General features: G+C 44.6%; 1 protein-coding gene across 1 annotated transcript; it reads right to left on the bottom strand.

The window, feature by feature from the left end:
• Positions 1 to 49: 49 nt before the first annotated feature.
• On the bottom strand, positions 50 to 17,771 carry LOC112806726 (NACHT, LRR and PYD domains-containing protein 2-like). Its single transcript, XM_073889328.1, is given in 12 exon segments — positions 50 to 353; positions 2,983 to 3,150; positions 5,130 to 5,300; positions 5,618 to 5,788; positions 7,501 to 7,668; positions 9,865 to 10,035; positions 11,415 to 12,843; positions 12,846 to 13,010; positions 13,161 to 13,235; positions 14,180 to 14,185; positions 16,124 to 16,150; positions 17,492 to 17,771. Coding segments are annotated over 12 exon segments (3,135 nt in total).
• Between the last annotated feature and the right edge of the window lie 4,800 nt (positions 17,772 to 22,571).

A 22,571-nucleotide genomic window follows, 5' to 3' on the forward strand; every position in this document is an offset into this window, starting at 1 on the left:
AGATCACCCCCTTCAAGACACATAGTCACTAAAGACGGTCTCAGGGTGTTCAAGACAGGAATTCACAACATGGGGACAGGCTTGCTCTGGCATCACTGCATTCAATGGTCAGATTTGGATTGTGATCTTTCACGTCCTTCAACAGCTTCTGGATTTCCAAGCTAGATTCATCTATCTCCAACCTGAGTATCTTTAAGGGGCTGTTATTCTGTTTTAAAGCCTCAAAGAGCACCGTTATTCCACTTTGCCCCAAGATATTCTGGCCCAGGTCCAGAGTTTCCAGCCTCTGAGTGCTGATGAGAACAGATGCAAGACCCTGACAACAGGAAGAAGTGATGGAACAGCCACAGAGCCTGTGGGGAAAGAGCACAGAAACCCAGTCAGTTCTTTCTTAGAACCTACTGTGTTACCAGGCACACTCTTGGCTTGCTGGGGAACTAGTAGTAAAAAATTTTTTAAAAAAATAATAGTTTTCTTCATAGAGCTTATTTTAGTGACTTCCATCAGAACATTGAAGACCGTGGATGATGGCACTGGAACAGGATTAGGAGAAAAAAGTGAAAGAAGGAGAGTGAGCCATTATGGTAAGTGTGGGATGTAAGCCAGTGAAGCTGAAATGCCCAGCTGGAAAAGAGTCTTGTAGACTGCTGGAAAAACCTTCAGATTTTATCTGCGGTGGCCTGGGGAGCTTTTGAGTCTTTTGAAATAGACGTGTCCTGGTCCAGCTTGCAGACTGAAACAAACCTGGAAATCAAGGACCAATTCTGAGACTGCACAACACTCCATGTGAGAGTTGGCAGCCCAAATGAGAGCGTTAGCACTGGAAGTGTAGATGGTCATCTGCTCGGTATCTGGAAGGAGATGCCTCAAAGTGATGTGAATGTGAGGTTGTGATATAAAGGCAGGAAGAAAAAAAAAAAACAGAAGCCTTCGAGTTGGTGAAGAGACACACACTGTTTCCTCCTAGACCTTAAAGTGAATTAATTATACTCAGTAATGTGAAATATATTTCACATATATTCAATATATATAAATTCATATATATCCATCCCTCATCTCCTTGTCCCAGAGCTCTTCCAGACTAAAAGATGCATTTGCCAGTGGAGGGCAGAGGGTGGGACCATTTAGGGTAAATATGCCTCATGCTAGCTTATATAGAGTCCAGTGGGCTGACCCATGTTCCCTCAGCCATGGACCCTTGAGCACCCCACCACCTGCACATCTATATGCCGCATCACTAACCATCCTTCTGCTGCCCCAGGCACCATAATAGGCACTGAAGACACAGGAAATGCATCCCATTCCCTCAGAAATAAAACAATCGATAAATGGATTAACAAGTTGCAGTATATTCCTACAATGGGATATTGTTCCACCATATAAAGGAATGAGGTATTTATGCCTGCTACAGCATAGATCAATCTTGAAGATACTATACTTACTGAAAGAAGCCCAACACAAAAAGCCACTTATTATATGTATGACTCTCTTTATATGAAATATACAGAATTAGTATGGATAGCAGGATAGGTACAGAATGGAGACAAAGCAGAGGGGTCTGGAGGCCCCATTTGGGGTGACCAAACAGATTGTAAGTATTCCAAAGCTACCGAGTTGTATACTTTAAAATGGCTAATTTTAGGTGAATTTCACTTCAATAAAAAAACTAAACAAAAAATTATAGTTCTACAAATTGTGCCATTTTCCGACCCAATCAATAGAGAACAGAGCACTTCAATAGGATAGTCAGGAGATCTGGAACTATCAAGGCTAGTTTGTTGTCCCCCATAACAGCCAAGGTGAGAAGTGAAATATTAGCAGATAGCCCTGCAAACTGCAGGGTCTGAGTGCTCTAGTCAGAAAAAAGGAAACCAAACAGTAAGAACAAAGACCTTGTGCTGGAAAGGAATGGGGTGTGTTCTGGGAACTGAAAAGAAGCTGGTTGAAGATGTGCCCCAAGGTGGGGAGAAAAAGCCGAGATGAAGTTAGAGAGAAAGGGGCTCGGGCATAGGGAACACCCTGAGATTTGGTAACAAATATTGATTCATGTGTTTGCCGCATAAAACTTTGTCATGAGATTGACAAGCCCACAATGTAACTCCATAAACGCAAGAAGTGCACCATTGTGAGAAGTTGTCCTATAGACGAATCATGCATACCATGAGGGGAAAATGGAATGTCAGAAGTCACGGCTAATAAGTATCAGATGGGATCTGAACCACATTTTGAAGTCAGAGACCCTATTCAATATGTCTGCTATGATGCAGAGTCCTTGTGCCCCAAATGAAAAAGATAGACCCCAACTTGTGGACACTGTGGATTTTCTTGTTTAGCATTTTCCAACCTCTAATTCAAGGGAACTCAAACTTAGAGAATATTGGAATCTTCTGGAATATCTCTAAAGATTTTGATGCCAGGCTCTACTTCTCCTGAATTTAATCAATTTTGTGAGGAGTCTGACCATTAAGAATTTTAAGAGTTCTCCAGGGACGGCCAAGACATAAAACAAAAATCGCCATGTGTTCTGGTGTTCTTTCTCATCTCTACAAGACTAGGGAAGCATTTACATGACCCAGATTCAGTTTACATTACGGTTTTAGTTGTAAAATACATTGCATCAATGAGTTGCATTTGATGGAGACTTGTGAGGGAGAAGTGATGCACAGCCCACCCTCCTGTTGGTGAAGCCACTGCATTTCCTGGGGGCAGTAACCATCCATGGTCCCCTAGGCACTGAGCTGGGACAGGACCACTGTGCCCTGCTCACTGGATCCCAGCAGAAGCAGTATGCCCTTGAAGCCCACTCCTCCAGGGCCTCTGAATGACTTTGAATACAGGTAACTGGGTGCTTACAATTGCTGCAGGGATTTACCTCCTAAAGCGGAGCAGGAGAGACACTACTGCAGTCTACATTCTAAAATATCTAAAATATCTCAGATAAACTATCTCCAAAACACCTTAAAAGTGAGCAAAAGTACCTACCCTAGACATCTTAGGTTACAATTTGGCTTCTTCAAGGCCTCACAGAGAAACCACGATCCAGTAGCTATGGGATTGAGACCCAGATCCAAGTTTGTTAAGCTCGAATCTTCTTGGAGGAGCTTTGAGATGTACCTGCAGCCGCGTCTGGTTATGTTGCAATGCGATAACCTGCAAAGACAATCCCATTCATCTGTGACTTACGCCCTGTGAGGTGGTTGTTACTTCCAAGAGCACACACCTTCTACTGCAAGATATATACGTTCAGGTAGGCCTGTATGTGAAAACATACAAGTGAAATGATGATGACTACATCATTCCCACCCTGCCTAGGTGGCAGAAGGTTACACTGGCCTTCGCCCACCACCTTTTATAAATTGTGGAGAAGCAGACGCACATCTCCAAAGACACAGATTTTCCTAAAGCAGCAGCATAGCCTATAGGTCAAGAACTTAGGCTCTGGGGTCAGACAGACCCAAGACTGAATCTGAGGCCCCTATTATGCTCTGCATGGTTAGGTTCTACTTCTTTCCCTTTAGAGAGAGGTGTTTTATGTTTTATTTCATGTCTTGTATTTAATCGTCTGAGCAGAATTGTGGCACACCAAAAGCTCAACATTCCTGATATCTTAGTGACTGGGCTTCTCATTTAAACTCTGCAGACTCTCCTACAAGCTTAGGCTTCTAGGAGTCCTCCAGCTGGGAGGCCAGACCACATAGGAGGATGGTCACATGGTAACTTTAGGCAGGTGGGTCTGCAGCGGACCCTCCCAGCCCTATGCCCCAAGCATGGCACAATTGCAACAGAGGCTGTGGATCCTGAAGTGCCACTGTTAAGAACGATGGAGGTTGACTAGACCAAAGGACACCATGCTTCATAGTGTGTGAGATCCTAAAGTCATCAGTGAACCTGAGGCGTTTGGGGAGGACGATGGTATAAAAGTATAAGATTAAGTTTTGCATGTTGTCTAAGTGGAGGCTTGATCCAATGTTGACTCTATGTATTTAAAGCAATGATTGCTGGCAACTCAGTTGATAGAGGGGGCTTCATACCTACCACACAGATGTGACCACATGCAAGCTAAGTGGCTAAGCACTGGTTTCCCAGTTAGTAAATCTTAAATAAAAGTAACTATATCATGAGGTTGTAAGAATTTTTTAAAAAATCTTTGCAAAATTTGGTAGAGTCCCTCATATACAGTGAGTGCTTGATGAGGACTGGACATTTTTTTATTGTCTGTTTAGATGCCTAAGCCAACTCTCAAGATAGGATGTCACTATGTAGACAGCCCTGTGAAGTTTTATGTTCTTCATATGTCTACCTAAACAGTATTCATTAGATGTTTTCATTTTCTCTGTCCACCACCAAAAGCTGAATACTTGTTTTCTCTTTTTAGTCTTAAATAACTGGGGCATGTCTGGATTAAGGGATATCCTAGATTAATACAGAGTTTCCAGGACCAGCTGGAAGCCGTAAAGCTAAGGGGCAGACAGAAGTTTCCCAGTAGAACAAGAGCCTCAGAGAAATCAAAGCCAAGAAAAAATTTCTGAACAGAAATAAGCCTCATACTCTACACAATCTCTTGAATGTTACCCTAACTATGTATGCTTCTAGTGGGAACAGGTACTCCATGCTGGGCTTGTTCCCATATAACAAGGGCAAATGACAGCCCATGGGGCAAATCCAGCCCACCACCTGTTTTTGGTGAATAAAGTTTTATTGTAACACAACCACACTGATGTCCTTACATGTTCACTCAGCAACGGCACAGTTGAATAATTGCAAAAGAGACCATATAGCCCACAAAGTCTAAAATAATTACTATTTAGCCCTTTGCAGGAAAAAAAAATGTATTGAGCCCTACCACAGAACTCAATCCATTCCCAGTTATGGGAAGAAATAGATCATGTGAACTTTAAAAACATACACAAAACATCAGACCTGAGAACCAATTGGTTATCCCAAATTCCCACCATAGGAAGAGGCGAGAAGGTAATCCCTGCCTGAAAGACATGCAAATATTAATATCTGTTTCTGCCTGTCCTTTCCCTAATTTATGCCAGGATCTTGCCAGTTTCATTCAAGTAGAATCATTAAGTGCTCTTCTATCTCTCCTACCTGAATCCCGGTGTGTGCACACACAGACTTACACCAGATTCTGTAGTTGACAGTCGGGGTAACTCAGACCCTCACACAAAAGCTTCACCCCACCATCCCCAAGGTTGTTGTTGGCCAAGCACAGGTGCGTCAACCTCTGGTTGACAATCAAAGCAGAGGAGAGTTCCTTGCAACAGGCTTCTGCAAGGTGACAGTTTTCCAACCTGCAAAAAGCACCACATAATTGGCAAGATGGTTAGAACATTTCCAAAGCCCAACCTCCTCAGCTGACAGCCCTTTTTGTTAATTCTATACCCTCTATATATTGTGCTCATGACCAAAGCCTGAAGGACCATGAATGAGAAAAGGGCCAGCAAAATGCATGAGTCATCCACCTGGGACCAAAACTGGGAACTGGGTGTCTACATCAGTAGGAGGTCCCATATGGGTTGCCCTGTACATCCAGTACTACCATTGCTCCTCCCCGTGTGGTCCCAGACCTAAAACGGAGATGCTCCTTGGGAAGAAAGGCGGTACTTACAACAGCCTCTGCAGGAAGCACTTTGGGTGTCTCAGAGTCATGCACAGCAACTTGGTGCACTCGTCCGGGAGCTCACTGGCTGTGAGATCCAGGCATTTCAGGGACTGGTTGACTTCAAGGGCCGAGGAGAAATCAGCCCACTGCTGAGTGGTGTCAGAACAAGACCCCAGCCTGTGGGATAAATGGGGGGAAAGTCATTCTTCTGAGAGGACAGAGAGACCACATCAGCTTATTATGTTTCCCTGAAGATTATACCCTTGAGTTCTATTTCATCCTACTCCAGTAGGTGCTCAGCCCTGGCCTGAATTGATCTCCTTTGCTTCTTCAATTATCCCCGCTGCCATTTGATCAACATCCAACATCATCTAAGAGAAAAAAAATCTGTAATGTAAGTATGCATGTAGTTTCACTACTGTGGCTATTATTTCTCAAACCCTACATTTTATAACGATCACTTTCCCTGCCTGAGTGTGTCCCGATTAGGACAGACTTAGGTTTAAATATGCAATTCTATAGGGAAAAAATTGATGCCTGATACTCAGAAGGGTCAACCTCATGAATTATTAGGGAATATGCAAATTAAAACAAGGAGATACCATTTGACACCTGGGCAGCCAGGTCCAAAATTTGTTGAGTTTAAGTGTTGCAAAAATAAAAACTGGGTACTCCTTCTGTTGATGAGCATATGAATAGAGTACAGCTGTTTTGGAGATCATTGAGGAAATCCATTAATCCCTTATACCAGGCTTTAAAACCCAGCTACTCTTGCACACAAAGATCAGACTACAGGACTCTAGTACACGTCTGTTGTTTGCATCACACTTTTACTATGTTCAGAATCTTTGCAAATTACTAAACCTTTGTAATATCTTTCCCCATTTGTGCTTTGCAGGGAGACAATACCTTCATGTCCAGCAATTAGAGAATATAATCCATCCATATTCTGTGCCCAGTAGAATGTATGTCATAGGTAAAACTGGGAGTTCTTAAAATGAATACCTTTCTTCCCTCAGATTAGCCTATATAATAAGGATGTCCTACGTTTACTTAAGTAATTGGAATACAGGGTGGAATGTGAAGGGTCTCAAATCGTGTGAGCACAAATGGGAGATTCTGAGTCAGCTATTTGTCTTTTGGAGCTTCAGTGTATCCACTTAAAACATCCATTACCAAAACTTCAGAGCAACAGATGTTTTTCTAAGTAAATGAGACACAGCATCAGAAATCATCAATATGGTAAGATCTACCTTTTGTGCCTGGCCCCTATGCAAAGCAGGTCACATCAATTCTTAAAACCCCGCTTTATGGATGAGGAAGCAGCTCAAAATCCTAGTGGTCATAAATGTTAGAGCAAGGATTTGAGCTCATTTCCAATCCAAAAAAAAAAAAAAAAATCTGTGCTGTTAGCCAGTATTGCAGGCTGCCACTCAACTAAATGGAGGGAAGGAAAAATGGTCCCCTAGACACAGGTAAAGACAATCAGAGCCCTCACTAGGTGGGCTCACTGAGGAATGGCTCAGACCAGACATACCAGGACCCAGGACAGTGGATTCTTCTGCAATGTTACTGAGTGGTCATGATGGATGCTCTGAACCACAACGGGTAGACAACACGGGGTCTAAAATACCAAGTCCCCAGGCTAGAGGGGGATGCAGAATTCTGGGTGTTCCTTTGCCCTCGGGGCTCACTCTTCAGTGCACAAGACAAGCTGGCTGGAGAAAGAGAATGTGGATGGGCTTTCTGCCTCCGTTTGAGACTATGTCCTCTGTTTGGCATGGTGTCCTGACATGTGGCTCTGCCTTCCTTCCAGTTCAGCCAGAAGTGCAGGGGGACAGAGGAATGCACAGCATCCGGCTGAGAAGAGCAAGGACCGTGAGATCTACCTCAGATACCGCAGATTGCATCTTGGGTGCCTCAGAGTCTCACACAGCAGAAGCAGCAGCTTGTCACTGTGGACGCCACCTTCCAGGACCAGGTGCGTCAGAGTCTTCTTACCAACAAGAGCTAGACACAAGTCCCGGTAAGCATCAGCAGGGGAAACATTTTTAATCCTGGGAAAAAATGAAAAGGGATTCCGTCTTGAGTGCTGTGAACACAGGGAGAGGAGTGGTCTCCAGACAAGGTGGACAATGGGAAGATGGTCAAGAAAGCCACTGATGTGAAGGGCAAGTTAACAGAGGGACAGCTGGAATGAAGAGAAGCAGGGACTGCAAAGAAGGTAGTCTGTGGTGGTGGGAGGAAGATGGGTCAGATGCTGGAGGGCTTGGTCACCCTTGTGACCTGGCTCTTGCTGTTCTTCAGAGGAGCCATCTATCCTCTCCTTGAGTTTTGTGTCCTACCCTGTAACTCCTTCAGCATTCAGCTCCCAACCTCCTCCTCCTCAGTGCCTGACTTCTCCTAGCAAGAATAAGTATTTCTTACTATCGCCCCACACAGCCATTTGCATTCCCACAGATCAGTTTCCACTTAGGTTACACTAGGTTATCGTTTATGAGTTAGCAAATAAATTAGACTCTTTGAAGGTGTGGACCATGAAGAGTTGGGGGGTTTGGTTGGTTGGTTTTTTTATTTCCCTCTCCGCTAGCATGAACGTGGAATTTCAAATAGGATTAAAATAAATCCTAGGTGGAAAAGAACATAGATTTTCTCTAATCCAACTGTGGGCTTCAAGAAATAATTCAGCATTAAAAAAAAATAGTAAGATTTTTTTCCGGCACCTGGACTGTGCCACCCTCTTTAGAGTAAGAGTCAATCAAGCTCATGTTATACATAATGAATCTAGCCCATAAGTGATCCTGTGTGCATAGTAGGAATAAGTGGGAAAGCACTTTCTCAGGACCTCTTTTTGAAGCATGCTTAATGCATCCTAATTTGGGATAGACTCCGCACACACCATTATTGCCCACTACCCTCCTATTTCAGATGTTCATTTTCACTTGAGTTCTAGAGGCTCTTCGCCTGTTTTTAAGTTGTACCTCCAAACCTGGCAATCCATCCTCCTGTTGGCGGGGGGGAATGGATACTCTCTTCTCCCTAAACCCACACTTCTTCCTAAACCCACAGTTGCTCTTATGACCCTTGACCCTTCATTGTCAGATAATGAATGTTCCCTGCAGCTTACCCAAAAGAGGCTTCAAAATGAAATTTTCAGCACAGAGAACCAGATTAAGGGGGATGCCAGCCTTTCAGAACCCCTGCTTACATTGTCCTAAACTCTTAGCAGAACAAATTACAGGTGCCTTCTAATTCTTGTTTCTCATGTAAGGCCTTGAGCATTACAGAGCAATGTAAACTTTCAAGGCCATACAGAAGAAATTGCTATCTTTGCTGACACCAACCCATGTCAGATTTCATTGCTTTGAACACAAAAGTCCCACGGCATTCTGAGACAAGCAAGTCAACTGATGTTTGGCATAGGTATTTATCCCAAGTAAATAGCACATTTTCAGGGGCTTAATTAAGCTTTCTAAGGCATGTTGTTCTAGGGAAGTGGGGGGAGTTTCAGTAATGTATCCGTCTATAATTTTGAACAGAACTTATGAAGTTTATCACTTGGACATGTGTCGGTTGAACCTTTTAAACCCTAACAATCACCTGCCCAGGCAGCTCCATCATGATTTGCTTCTGCCCTAACCTACCTTACTCAGACTCCTCTCTCAATCCTGTTCCACACACTGGTTATAAATTCATCATTGCCTCGCCGACACGTTCTTTTTTTTTTTTTTTAAGATTTTATTTATTCATGAGAGACAGAGGAGGAGAGAGAGAGGGGGAGAGAGAGAGAGAGAGAGAGAGAGAGAGAAGCAGAGGGAGAAGCAGGCTCCCAAGGAGCAGGGAGCCTGATGCGGGACTCGAACCCAGGACCCTGGGATCATGACCTGAGCCGAAGGCAGACGCTTAACCATCTGAGCCACCCAGGCGCCCCTCGCCGACACGTTCTTATTCATGTATTTAAAACTGTGCTCTCTGGAATATTTCCCCAGTTCCCACCAGGTGTCCTTCTGATATGCATGTACCTATATTTCCCACAGGCTGAGTTTCAAATATGCAGATGTATGGAAACATCCAGACGCTTGGCCAAATTTCATGACAATAACTCAATGCAACATACGATTCTCCCACCAGCTACCATTTCAATTCTTTGTGTTCTGAGCACCTGGTTGGTCAGAGCCTGGTCAGGCATTCAAATACTGCTGCCACATTAAAAACGCCTGGGGATCATCGTTACAGGATTGGTGTCTACTTACACCAGTTTCTGGAGATGACAGGTGACACGGGTGATTTGCTCACAAAGAATCCTCACTGAGGAGTGACTTAGGAAGCTTTGGCTCACATCCAAGAAGCACAGATTCTCATTTGAACTGAACACCGAGCAGAGATCAGTCCAGAGATGGAGAAAGACATGGTCGTGCTGTGACCTAGAAGGAAGGGATGGACCAGAGCACCTACTGAAAAGCATGTAGGGAGCAGTAACAAGAACTGATAGTCCCCCAAAGGGAACCACCAACAAAATGAAAAGGCAGCCTACAGAATGGGAGGAAATATTTGCAAATCATATACCTGACAAGGGGTTAATATCCAAAATATATAAAGAATTCATACAATTCATTTAAAAAAAACTGATTTAAAAATGGGCACGGGGTGTTATACACAACTCATGAATCGTTGAACACTACATCAAAAACTAATGATGTATTAGAAGTTGACTGATTGAACGTAATAAAATTTTTTAATTAAAAAAATGGACAGAGGAACTGAATAGATGGTTTTCCAAAGAAGACATCCAGATGGCCAAGAAAAGATGCTCCACATCACTCGTCATCAGGGAAATACAAATCAAAACCACGATGAGCTATCATCTCACACCAGTCAGAATGGCTGTCATCAAAAAGACAGGGAGTAAGTGTTGGGGGGATGTGGGGAAATGGGGATCCTCATGCCCTGTTGGTGGGACTGTAAATTGGCACAGTTACTATGGAAAACAGTATGGAGTTTCCTCAAAAAATTAGAATTACAGTATGACCCAGCAATCCCATTTCTGGGTATTTGGAGAAAATGAAATCACACTGTTTTTTTTTTTGAAATCACACTCTTGATAAAGTATCTGTACTCCCACATTCGCTGCACCATTATTTACAACACCCAAATGTGGAAGCAAGCTAAGTGTCCACTGATAGATGAATGGATAAAGAAAATATGGTATGTGTATCTGACAGAACATTATTCAGCCACAAAAAAGGAAATTTTGCCATTTGTGACAACATGGATGGATCTGAGGAGCATTAGGCTATGTGAAATAAAGTCAGGCAGAAAGACAAATACTGTATGATCTTACTTCTATGTGGACTCTGAAAAAAAAAAAAACCAACCAAACAAAAAAAACCATGAGTTTCTAGAACAGATGGGTGGTTGCCAGAGGCAGGGTCAGAGTGGTCAGTAGGTACGAAGTTTCAGATCGAAGTCCTGGGGATGGTGGAATGGGTACAGTATGGTGGCTCTAGTTTAAGGAAAGGATAAAGAATTGTTAAGGAAAATATGTGAGGTGTCTAGAATGTCTAGGGATGCCCTGGACTTGTGCCCCACAGGTAAGCTATACCACTGAACAAAGTAAAGTTCCACCCCTAATCTGAGCATCGTGCTCCCCACCTTGAATGGCAAGCTGGCAGAAGAAATTCTGGCAAGAAGAAAATTCTGACCCTAAGCCACAGGGAGCAGGACACTCTGCCCTGTTCCTAATGCAGCAGGGGATGAGGCTGAAGAGGGCGACACTAGCAGAGTGAACAGGGCAGGTCCTTACCGGTCAGCCTGAGCCTCTGATTCCCCTGCAGCGTCGTTCTCCAGGAACATCCCCCTTTCTACCCGCAGCCACATTTTCTGCAAGTTTTCACAATGCTTGAGGCAGAATGCTGCGTGCACCATGTCCGAGGTATCTTGCAAATGCAGGGACACTTCCGTGACCTGGGCCATGGCCTCCTTCACAAGCAGCTCCTCTTGGGATTCATAGAGACAGTACAAAATCTCCTTCGTGTCGGTCACCGAGGAGAAGGGTCTGTTCTCGGCGGACCTTATTCTGCATTCCAGTAGCTCCTGCTTGACCTCCGTGGACACCGGGCAGCCAAACGTGGTCCCCAGCTCCCTGGCCCTCTTTTCATTGGCGAGGCCGAATAGGAAGCGCCCCACGGGGGCCAGCTGGGGGTTCTTGAGTCCTTCTTCCTTGGACAGCAGCCTCTGCACACCCCCAATGTTCCAGCCGGGGCTCCCCGCGTCTGGGTGGTCCTCGCTGCCCAGAACGTAGAGCGCAGCGGCCAGGAACTGCTGGACGCTCAGGTGGACGAAGCAGTAGCAGCCCTCACAGTTTCTGCCCTTCTGGAGGATACTTGTGTCCAGGAAAGGGCGCAGGTCAGACTCGTCCATGCCCAGCCTGCGCAGGTCGTGTCCATCGAACACCGAGGTCTGCGCCCACGTGCCCTCGGCGGCCAGCAGGCACAGGGCGCGCAGCGCAGCCGCGAGGTGTGGACCCGGGCAGCTGCCCCGCACCGGTGCGAACCGACTGCAGAGAAAGCACAGCAGCAGCGACGTGGCGGTCTGGCAGGTGGGGCGGGGGTCCTCGGCCTCGTCCATCTGCAGCCCCAGGCAGGTGCACACCATCCAGCACACCGCGGGCGCCGCGCCCATGCGGAACAGTGCCGCATTGCTCTTCATCAGGTGGAAAGCGCGCAGCGCCCGAGCCTCCTCTCCAAAGTGTCGCAGGAAATACGCCCTCCTGTCGCGTTCTGAGAGCCCTTCCATCTCCACCAAGAGTGGCCGCTCCACCAGGAACCGCAGCTCCCTCAGGGCCTCGGGCCGCGTGGTGACCAGTAGGGTGGCCGTGGGTAAGAGCTTTCTCTTCAGCAAGCTCCCCAGGAGGACAGGCGCAGGTCTCTGCGTCCTCCAGTCGCCACACAGGTCGTGCACCAGCGCCCCCACCCCCGAGGGCACGCGCAGCTCCTCAAAAGCATCAATGACGAACAGGAGTTTCTGCGCCTGGGCGAGGACCTGCGGAAGGGCATCCTGCAGGTCTGGGGCGCTCTCGGCCAGCACCTGTGCGAAGGAGCACGTCCCCTTGCGGCTGAGCACCTTGCAGCTGAGGTAGAAGGCGCGGGGGCAGGTCTGTGCGAGGTTGTCCTGCGTCCAGTCCAGCATGCACTTCTTGGCCAGAGTGGTCTTCCCGGCGCAGGTGGGGCCACCGTGTGTGGAAATGGCCCTGCAAGCATTTTCGGATTACAAAATGGGACCAGTGTCTCATATCTTTGGGTGACAGTGTGAATGTTTTCACTGGCTCCAGGGCAAAAGTTCTTCTTCCAGATTTGCTGGACCTTCTCTTTGAAAATACTTCTATATTTATCCTGTTTACCTTCAGTGATAGGAGGTGGGGGATAGGAAAGATATAGCTGATTATTCATTAGGAAAAAAAAATACTTTGTGTTAAGTAGGAAAGAGACAATAGAGAAGTTTACAAAGAACTACCTGACACCAAGCTCACCCAGGAAGATAGGATACAGACCTGGCTTTTCTCCTTTCAAAACTTCCTTTGCTTCTTCTGGGTTTCTGACATCTTCTTCCTGTACATGTGTAAGTGCTACAAAAAACAAATTAAAAATGAGCTTGACACAAAAACATGTGAATTTCTTTTACCAGAGATATGGTGTTAAAGCAGGCTCCAAGGAGTGCAGAATCTAATCTCTGTCTATATCGTGTGCTGGGAGGTGCAATGGCCGGGTTTATACAGATGAACAGAGTAAATGACCTTCTAAAGCAAGTCACCTGCCTCTCCTCTGTAGACCCATAACAAGAAATATTTGTTCTAGTTGCTCTACCAAAACTCAACGTGATCTATTGAAACTACTTGTCTATCTTTCCCGCTGGACTAGACTGTGCACCAGGATATCAGGAGATAGATCTTCATACAGCCCAATCCATTATAGCTGCTCAAGTATCTGAGTAAACAAGTCATGTCATGCCTGTGTGGAATGCCAGACAATTCCTGAGTATCTGCCCAAGGTAAATGAAAACGTGTGTACGCCAAGACTAGCACATGAAGGTTCATAGCAGCGTTATACAAGACAGTTACAAAGTAGAAAAAATTCAGACATCCACCAATGAACGGACAATCGAGTGTGGCATAGCCACACAATAGAATATTATTCTGTAATAAAAAGGGATGAATCAGTGATACAAGCAATAATACGGACAAACCTCAAAAACATTATGCTAAGTGATGAAAGATGACAGGAAAGACCACATGTGTCCAGAAAAGGCAAGTCTAGAGAGACAAAATAAAGGGTTATGAACAATGAGAGATGATGGACTCTGAAAAACAAACTGAGGGTTCTAGAGGGGAAGGGGGTGGGGGGACGGGTTAGCCTGGTGATGGGTATTAAAGAGGGCACGTTCTGCGTGGAGCACTGGGTTTTATGCACAAACAATGAATCATGGAACACTACATCAAAAACTAATGATGTAATGTATGGTGATTAACATAGAGATAACAATAAAAAAATTTAAAAAAAAAGTAAGGGTTACCTGGAACTGGGGGACAGAGACCAGGGAGTGACCACATGTGGACATGAGGGAACTTTTTGGGTTGATGTAAATGTTGTAAAATCAGATAGTGGTGATGGTTGCAAAACTCTGTACATTTATTGAAAGTTAGTAGTAGCACATTTAAAATGATTGAAATTTATGGATACATAGATTGTACTTCACTAGGGTCATTAACAAAAAATACTAGCAGGCTGACTTGAGCAACTCACTGACATTAATCGGACCACAGTGCCTGTTGAGGCGAGTCACCCACCTACAGCACATCTCAACTTTCTCATCCGGGAGTTGAGATTACTAAAGTCTGAACAACTGAGATTGAAAAATCAAAGAAAAACTCCATATGGTACACTAATTTTCTGTGAACTGAAAGAATTCCAGTTCTCTCCAATGGTCCTTTCCTTGCTTTGTTCTTAAGTGAGGGAGGAAGGCATTCTCTGTGAGACAACTGGTGATTATAAATAGTGGAGAAAATGAGCTTGGGGAGATGGAGCTCCCGAAGGGTGGGGGCAGAGAGGACACAACAGGGTGGGGTATGTGTCACTTGGCTTGCTCCAACCCTGGGTGTTCTAAGACCAACCTGGCTCCTTTTCTTCTGCACACTGTTGGGTTTCTTCTAAGTTTGCACATTTTGGTTCTGGAGTCCTGGTGATGCCTGAGGAAAGAGGGGGCATTATAGACTTGTCACCAGGTTAGTACTGAAACTTCTACCTGGGGAGAGAGTGGGACTTCAAGAAGACTTATGTTTGACAACTGGGTCTCATACTTAAGCCCCGATGACATAAAAAGGACCATAATATGCTACTGGAGGTAAAATTAAAGTGTGTCAGGCCACGATCTCAGGCTGCCATGCCTCTTCTGGCTTCCTATGGTGGCTTCTTATGCAGTTGAGAACACACAGTGAGTGTTCCATGGGAGGGAGGTGTATGCACAATAATCTCCAAAGGCCCAATGAGCCATAAGACTGAAGAAAAAGGCTGACCAGTCCAGCTTGACAAGAAATGGTTTATTTAAAAATTTTATTTATTTGACAGAGAGAGAGCACAAGCAGGGGGAACAGCAGGCAGAGGGGGAGAGAAGCAGAATCCCCGCTGAGCAGGGAGCCTGATGAGGGGCTCTATCCCAGGACCCTGGGATCATGACTTGAGCTGAAGGAAGATGCTTAACTGAGCCACCCGGCTGCCCAAGAAATGGTTTATTAAGGGGATAGAAGTGTGTCTTGGGCAGCTCCAAGACCAGCATATCTCCATGACCCTGGTGATTTGGGATGTTGAGGGGAGAGAATGTTGAAAATCACTAACTCAAAAATCCTTTTGGCTGGGGTTAGCAAACTTAATTTTCTTGCTCCTGCAAAAGGCCAGACAGTAAATATTTCCTGCTTTTCGGGCCACACCTCTCATCTCTGTCCTTGTAGGGCAAAAGCTGTCACAGACAACATATAAGCAAATAAGTAGGCCGTGTGCAAAGAAAACTTCGTTTATGAATAATGAAGTTTGAGTTTCATATGATTTTCATAGGCTATAAGACGGTCTTTTGATTCTGTCCCACCCCCCAACCATTTAAAAACATAAGAACTCTTCTTAGCTTGTGGGAAGGTCAAAAGCACATGGCAGGTTGGATCTGGTTTGTGAGCCTGGTTGGCCAACCCTTGCTGCAGGTCAGTCTAAAATCCAGCTTGTCCAGATTCCAAGGGAAAGCTCATGCTTTCCTGCATCTGTGTGTGCTTCCTGACTTCTGGTATAAATACCGCCTCCCTGAGCTCCCCAGGTCTCACTCCTCACGCACCTGCATGGCAGCAGAGAGGAGAGCTTGTCTTTTTTTGCATCCTTAGTGCTCAGCACTGTGTCTTGTCTAATTAAAACAAGCTCCTGAATTCCAAAATCTCACATGAAAAGTAAATGAGGTAGCTTATCTAATGCTAGAGGCTTGTTCCAAGAGACTCCAGAGCTGCTTCTGGTAGAGGAGGAGGTGGGGGAAACCCGCACTTTTCAGAGCAGACCCTTATAGATGCTAAGCTCAGAGTTTCTTCATGCTATTTCCAAATTTATAATCTCCAGAGGCCAGCTAGGGGTGAAAACCCTCACCTGTCCATTGAAGACAGGGAACATTAAACTAAAAACAGATCCCTTGCTGGAATAAAACTGGTCATTTTTTTTTTTAAGGAAAAAGAAAATTGTAGGTAAGGCAGAGCCGTTTTGAATACCCTTGCCAAAGAGGAAGACAGAAAAGGTCCTCTAGAGCAGAGTGCTCTCCAAAACAAATATAACACCTGTCACAAAAGCAAGCTACCTATGTAATTTTGTATTTTCTAGTAGCCACATTATGAAAGGTATAAAGAGGTACAACTCATTTTCATAATTTTTATGTATCTAAAATGCTAACACTTAGATGTGTAGTCAGTGTAAGAGTTGCTCATGAGATGGTACATAAAAGCATGCAGTTAAAAGCCCATGTGTATTCTAGCCTTGTAGCATGCTTGAATCAAACCAGCCATGTGCCAAGGGTGTACTAACTGCATATGGCCACTCTGTGAGGCAGCAGAGCCCTGGACATTATAAAACCTTGGGTGCACACAGGCATCATCTGAGAAGCTTTCAAGAACCCCACACCTAGGGGAGACACAGATCATTTAGCTAAATCAGAGTCTCTGGTGACCAGTTCTGGACATCAGTGTATTTAAGCTTCTGAGGACATTGCCCAGAATGGTGAAAGTTGGCAGCCACTGACCTAAAACACTGTTCTCTACTCAGGGGCCATTTGGCAGTGCCTAGAGACATTTTTGGCTGTTGCAAGCGAGGGGACTGTGCTCCTAGCATCTAATGGGTGGAGGTGCTGGAATGCTAGCACTGGGGTCCCAGGGATGCTGCTAAATATCCTGCAATGCAAAATATGTCTCCTCACCCAGCCCCAAATGCTATTAGTGCGGCTGATCGAAGGGAAGGTAGGGGTTTCTGAGTGTGTGGAAGGAAAAATGAGTGGGAGCTGAAAACCAAACAGAAGGTGTGTAATAATTTAACATCTTGGATGTATAAGAGAATGGGATCCAGAATATACTCCAGGAACAGTCTTAGAAAAGAGAAGGGAAATAGACTGAGGAGACCAGGGAAGGTATACAATACCTGGATGGAGTAGAAATAGCTAGAATGAGAGATGCCACCAGACTTTATGAAGGTCTAGCATTTGAGTTCAGGACAGGTGGCCTCTCCAAGGCTCAATGTTATTCCTATACGTGTAAAACCCTGGAGGCTAATCCTCCTTCCTCCTATGACACTGTGTGGGCTCGTTTCTACTTACCCCTGATCTCATCCTTTGCTCTCTCAGACAGATCTGTTCGGTTCATCTTGTCAAAGACCTGGATGGTCACCATCTCTACCCAGTGGCTGGGGCAGTGATTGGTGAGAATTTCTGCCAGTTGCTTCCCATCGGCCTCCTCTACCTCTGTCTCAGGGATGTGCTGTAACTCATCTTGCAGGGAAAGGGGCCTCAACAGAGACTTGAACTGGCTCAGCTCATCCTGGCTGAGCTGCTCCAGGAGGGGCTGCAGGCTGAAACCCAGCTGTGCAGAAGGTTCCATCTCACCCTGCATGAGAGATCCAAGCTTTGGGCATTAAAGAATTAAGGAGAGAAATGAAAGAGACAGCAAATTGGTATTCCTGTCTTAAATACTGGTTGCTTCTGTGCCAGAAACTGGGCAATTCTCACTCCTGACCTGCTGCTTTAGGAACCAACTCTCCAAGATAGGAAAAATTCACACAAAACTCCCTTAGTTTTTGCCTTACCCCATTTTGAGAGTCTGGGACTCTTTTGAGAGTGTGCAAATCCCTGACGATAGGTAGGAAGTCCATGCAGAGGCATCTTCTGAACCTAGCAGATCATGTTAATTTTTAGTAAATTTGGTGTACAAATGAGCTAACGAGAACTACTCACTTTAGCTCTCTAGAACAACCTGACATGTTGTTGTCTTAGTATGTTTATGGACCTTGACTACAAAACGGTCTCAAGTTGAAAATATCTCAACAGAGACTCACCAAGCAGTTGGGTGGTACACTTTTTCAATTTGCCATTGCTTACAAAGAGTTATTTCCCAACCTGAACAGACATGGGTTTGAAATTCTATTCATTGAACAGATGAGCATTTGAGTCAAGGGTCCTATGGCCAGATTTCCAGTCGTAAAACAAGCATGCCATCACCCACGTCATTAAACGGCCATGGGCACTAGTTTATTCAAAAAAATTTCCCGTTGGGTGCCAGGAACAATTTTAGAACTAAAGGGACAGTTACAAAGATGGGTAAGAACCCTACCCACTTGGGGTTTATACTCAATTTGGGTACACGTATAGGGTGCGAGAAGCAGACATTTCACAGATCAATTCAAACAAACAAGTGACATAAAAATATGAAGACAGTATGATACAGAAGCAGAATGAGGCAGATTTTACATCACATGAGCATGGACATTTTCTCAGAGGAAATAGGTCATTGAGAACATGAAGACAAGGAGCTACTAGCTGTGAGAGTTTTGTGGGGGGTAAAGTCTAAGCAGAGTGAATGAGTATTAAAGCTCGGGACTGAGTGGAGTTCAGCATGGGCACTCATTGAAACAGATGAACACAGGATGGGACTCATACCCTAGGGTCAGATCTCTGATCATGAAGGCAGTGGCTAGTTATATTTGGATTTTAAAAATTTGATTCCAGGTATAACAGGAAGCAGATCTGAGGTTTCTAGCAGGGATGCCACATAATCTGACTCATACACAGAAGCACTTTCTCTTGCTGCATGCGGAAGATGGAGAGCCACACCAAGAAGCTGGTAAAGGAAACTTTTCATGACCCTTGAAGATGGTAAGGAAGGCTTTATTGGAGAGAGGGAGCTGCTGCTAGGGTTTGGAGGTAGGGGAGAGATGTGGAACTCAGCTCCCAGCACAGCAAGGACAAGTGGGGCAGATCCAAGGAGGTGGGGGTCAATGGGTGGGCAGTCACCAAGATTTGTGCTGAGGCCGACCAGGTCAGACCTCCACTGTGTTCCTGAGGTGCACGCCCACTCTACCTGCTTCTTTGTCACCAATTCCATTCACAAAACCATGTTTCAGCCAAGAGCACTCAAGGAACATTGCTAGCCAGTGAAATCAGCTTAAGCCTTTTCAGTGGGGCTTTCTCGAATGTTATTTTTGTCCTGATAAAGAGAGGGCAGAAACAGCTGAGTGGCCTTTGACCTTTGTTCCTCCACCCTGCCAGGCACGTGGAGAGGGTACCTGCAATTGGGAAGTTGCAGTAGAGCTGCAAGAGGGAAGCTGGACCCTGGGGAATTAGCCTGCAGAACCTGCATCTGCTCCAGACCGTGGTGTGAGGGATGAACTCAACTGAAGCATCGCAGGTGTCCACATCCTACTCTGTAGAGACATGTCCCTCCTTCCACAGGTACCAAGGCTGCTGGAACACACAGCTAATAATTCTGTTTGTAAGAAATAATTCAATCTTCTTGACCATTCAACTTTCTTTGTCCATGTAAGCATAGATTTCTCTTAAGGTAAAATTCACATAAAATTAACCATTAACCATTTTAAGTGAACAGTTCAATGGCATTTAGGACATTCACAGTGTTGTGTAACCACCACCTTGGATTAGTTCCAGACACTTTCATCCCCCCAAAAGGAAACCCCATACCCATTAAACACTTGCTCCCCATTCCCCCTTCCCCGCAGACCCTGGCCACCACCAGTCTGTTTCCCGTCTCCATGGATTTGCCTGTCCTGGAAGGTTCCCATAAATAGTCACACATTATAAAAACTAACTCAAAATGGACTAAAGAACTAAACATAAGGGGAAAAACCACCTAACATTTTGAGGTATTTATGAGCTGCCTGAAGTCTTATGCCAGTTTAAAAGGAAGGACATTTTTCTAGTGTTTCTTTTCATATTAATAAGCAACTATGATCCTCCCTGCCCAGCTCCCTTCCTCCCTCTGAAGGCAGAGAGCCACTGCTTGAGATCCTCAACATCTTGATTCCCACCCCCCCACCCCAGTCTGCAGAGTCCTTCCTGGCCCTATGGTCTCCTCAAATTTGACTTCAGGTCACATTTACCAACAGATTTCATAGGTCTTCCTTTTTTAAAAGGGATGATGTCAATGTCCCCTGCCCAAGTGCCATTTATAGGTCAATCAAGCCAGGTGTTCAGCATATAATTTAGCCCTGTTGAAAGAATTGGATGGGGTCATTGGGTAAAAATGATCCTTAAAAAGGCAGAGAAGAGGAATTTACAGGGGTTGCGTGCCAATTCTCACCCAGCTGTTAAGTGTTGAAGACAGTATTCTACTCAAAGCAGTCTTATCCCAGAACCCATGATCTTGATTCCTCTAATTGATTCACATAGATGCCACTCTGAAGGCTACAATTATACACAAAAAATAAGGACAATTCAGAAGAGTAAAATCAACTAAAGACGGACTAAAGTATTCTGTTAAGCCAGCAGACAGATTCAGCAAATTGTGTCAAAACCTGACGGATTTTCACGGCTGGTGATCATTATACAATATTCACTGTATAATTACAGTGGAAAGAGAAAAGTCACACTTGCAATGTTGTTTAGAACTGCAGCAACGAAGAGAATCTTATATGGAAATAGTATATATATACCCAAACATTCTGCAGTCGTATTAACAATGCAATGCAATGGAGGATTCTTATTGCCAGCCTTAGTCTTTAATTAGCATGCATTTTATTTGCAAAACATATTTAGTAGGAAAACAATTCGGCTACATTTTGGAGACTTGTCAGAGAAGGACCAAAAAAATATCCTTCGCATTTCGCAGACAAAATCTTAAGAAGAGCAATTTCAGGAGAACAGTAGGACAAGCAGCTAGATTGCAATGAATAAAAAATGCACAAAATTCTTGGGTATATGGGCATAGAATGCTGCTTCTAGAAACTCAACTCGAGAGAGAGAAACCTTTGCACAAAAAGGAGTTTCACTTGAAATCTCCCCAATAACCCTCAAAGGTGTGACACCCAAACATTCAAAGAAAGGGAGGAGAAATTTTTATTGTAGAGACTGAACAGTTGAAAAAAGAAATGGAGAAATGAAGTAAAGAAGCGGGAACGTTACTCACCTCCCCAGCCCTAGACCTCCTCTCTGGCTGTGAGTGCTGCAGACACATAAAGCCTCCTATAAAGGAGTTGCTCCAGACCCAAGCTCTGTGATTGGCTCTTAGGAGCCTTTGCAGAGAACTCCCTGCATCCACAGGTGGAGGCCATTTCCTGAGGGTGAGCCTCACCTTCTCCTAGACTAGAGGTTAACCTTGTCTGCCTATAGAACCCACTACCCTGGGGCATCATTTCAAAGTATATGTTCTCAGAGATTCTGATTTATGAATCAGATTGGGGCTGCCCAGACATTGGGTTTCTTTAAAGATCCCCAGATGGTAATTGGGGGATGGGCATTAAGGAGGGCATGTGATGTGATGAGCACTGGGTGTTATATGCAACTGATAAATTGAACACTACATCTGAGACTAATGATGTATTCTATGTTGGCTAATTGAATTTAAATTAAAAAATAAAGAACCCCAGATGATTGTAATTGCAGCCTATCTTGAAAAGCACTGCTCAAAGCCTTCAGCTGTGAATAGCTGCCCTGTTCTGTCATACCAGATATTTAAAAGTCCACCCACATTTCACAGTTAAATATAAGTGACATGTAAATACAAAAGGTATATCAATAGCCAAGTTCATCAGTTTTACACTGACAATATTAATTTTTGTAGATACATAAATAACTTCAAAGTTTTAGAGTTCAAAGTTTTTGAAAATTTTTTTTTAATTTTATTATGTCACCATACAGTACCTCATTAGTTTTTGATGTGGTGATCCACGATCTATTGTTTTTGTATAACACCCAGTGCTCCATGCAGTACGTGCCCTCCTTAATACCCATCACCGGGCTAACCCATCCCCCCACCCCCCTCCCCTCTAGAGCCCTCAGTTTGTTCCTCAGAGTCCATAGTCTCTCATGGTTCATCGCTCCCTCCGATTCCCCCCTTCATTTTTCCCTTCCTTCTCCTAATGTCCTCCCTGCTATTCCTGATGTTCCACAAATAAGTGAAACCATATGATAATTGACTTTCTCTGCTTGACTTATTTCACTTAGCATAATCTCCTCCAGTCCCATCCATGTTGATGTAAAAGTTGGGTATTCATCCTTTCTGAAGGCTGAGTAATATTCCATTGTATATATGGACCACATCTTTATCCATTCATCTGTTGAAGTGCATCTCGGCTCTTTCCACAGTTTGGCTATTGCGGACATTGCTGCTATGAACATTGGGATGCATTTGGCCCTTCTTTTCACTACATCTGTGTCTTTGGGGTAAATA

Source organism: Callorhinus ursinus, unplaced genomic scaffold (genome assembly GCF_003265705.2).
Source record: "Callorhinus ursinus isolate GAN/ISIS: 27379988/994484 unplaced genomic scaffold, GSC_fseal_2.0 scaffold106, whole genome shotgun sequence".
Lineage (NCBI taxonomy): Eukaryota > Metazoa > Chordata > Mammalia > Carnivora > Otariidae > Callorhinus > Callorhinus ursinus.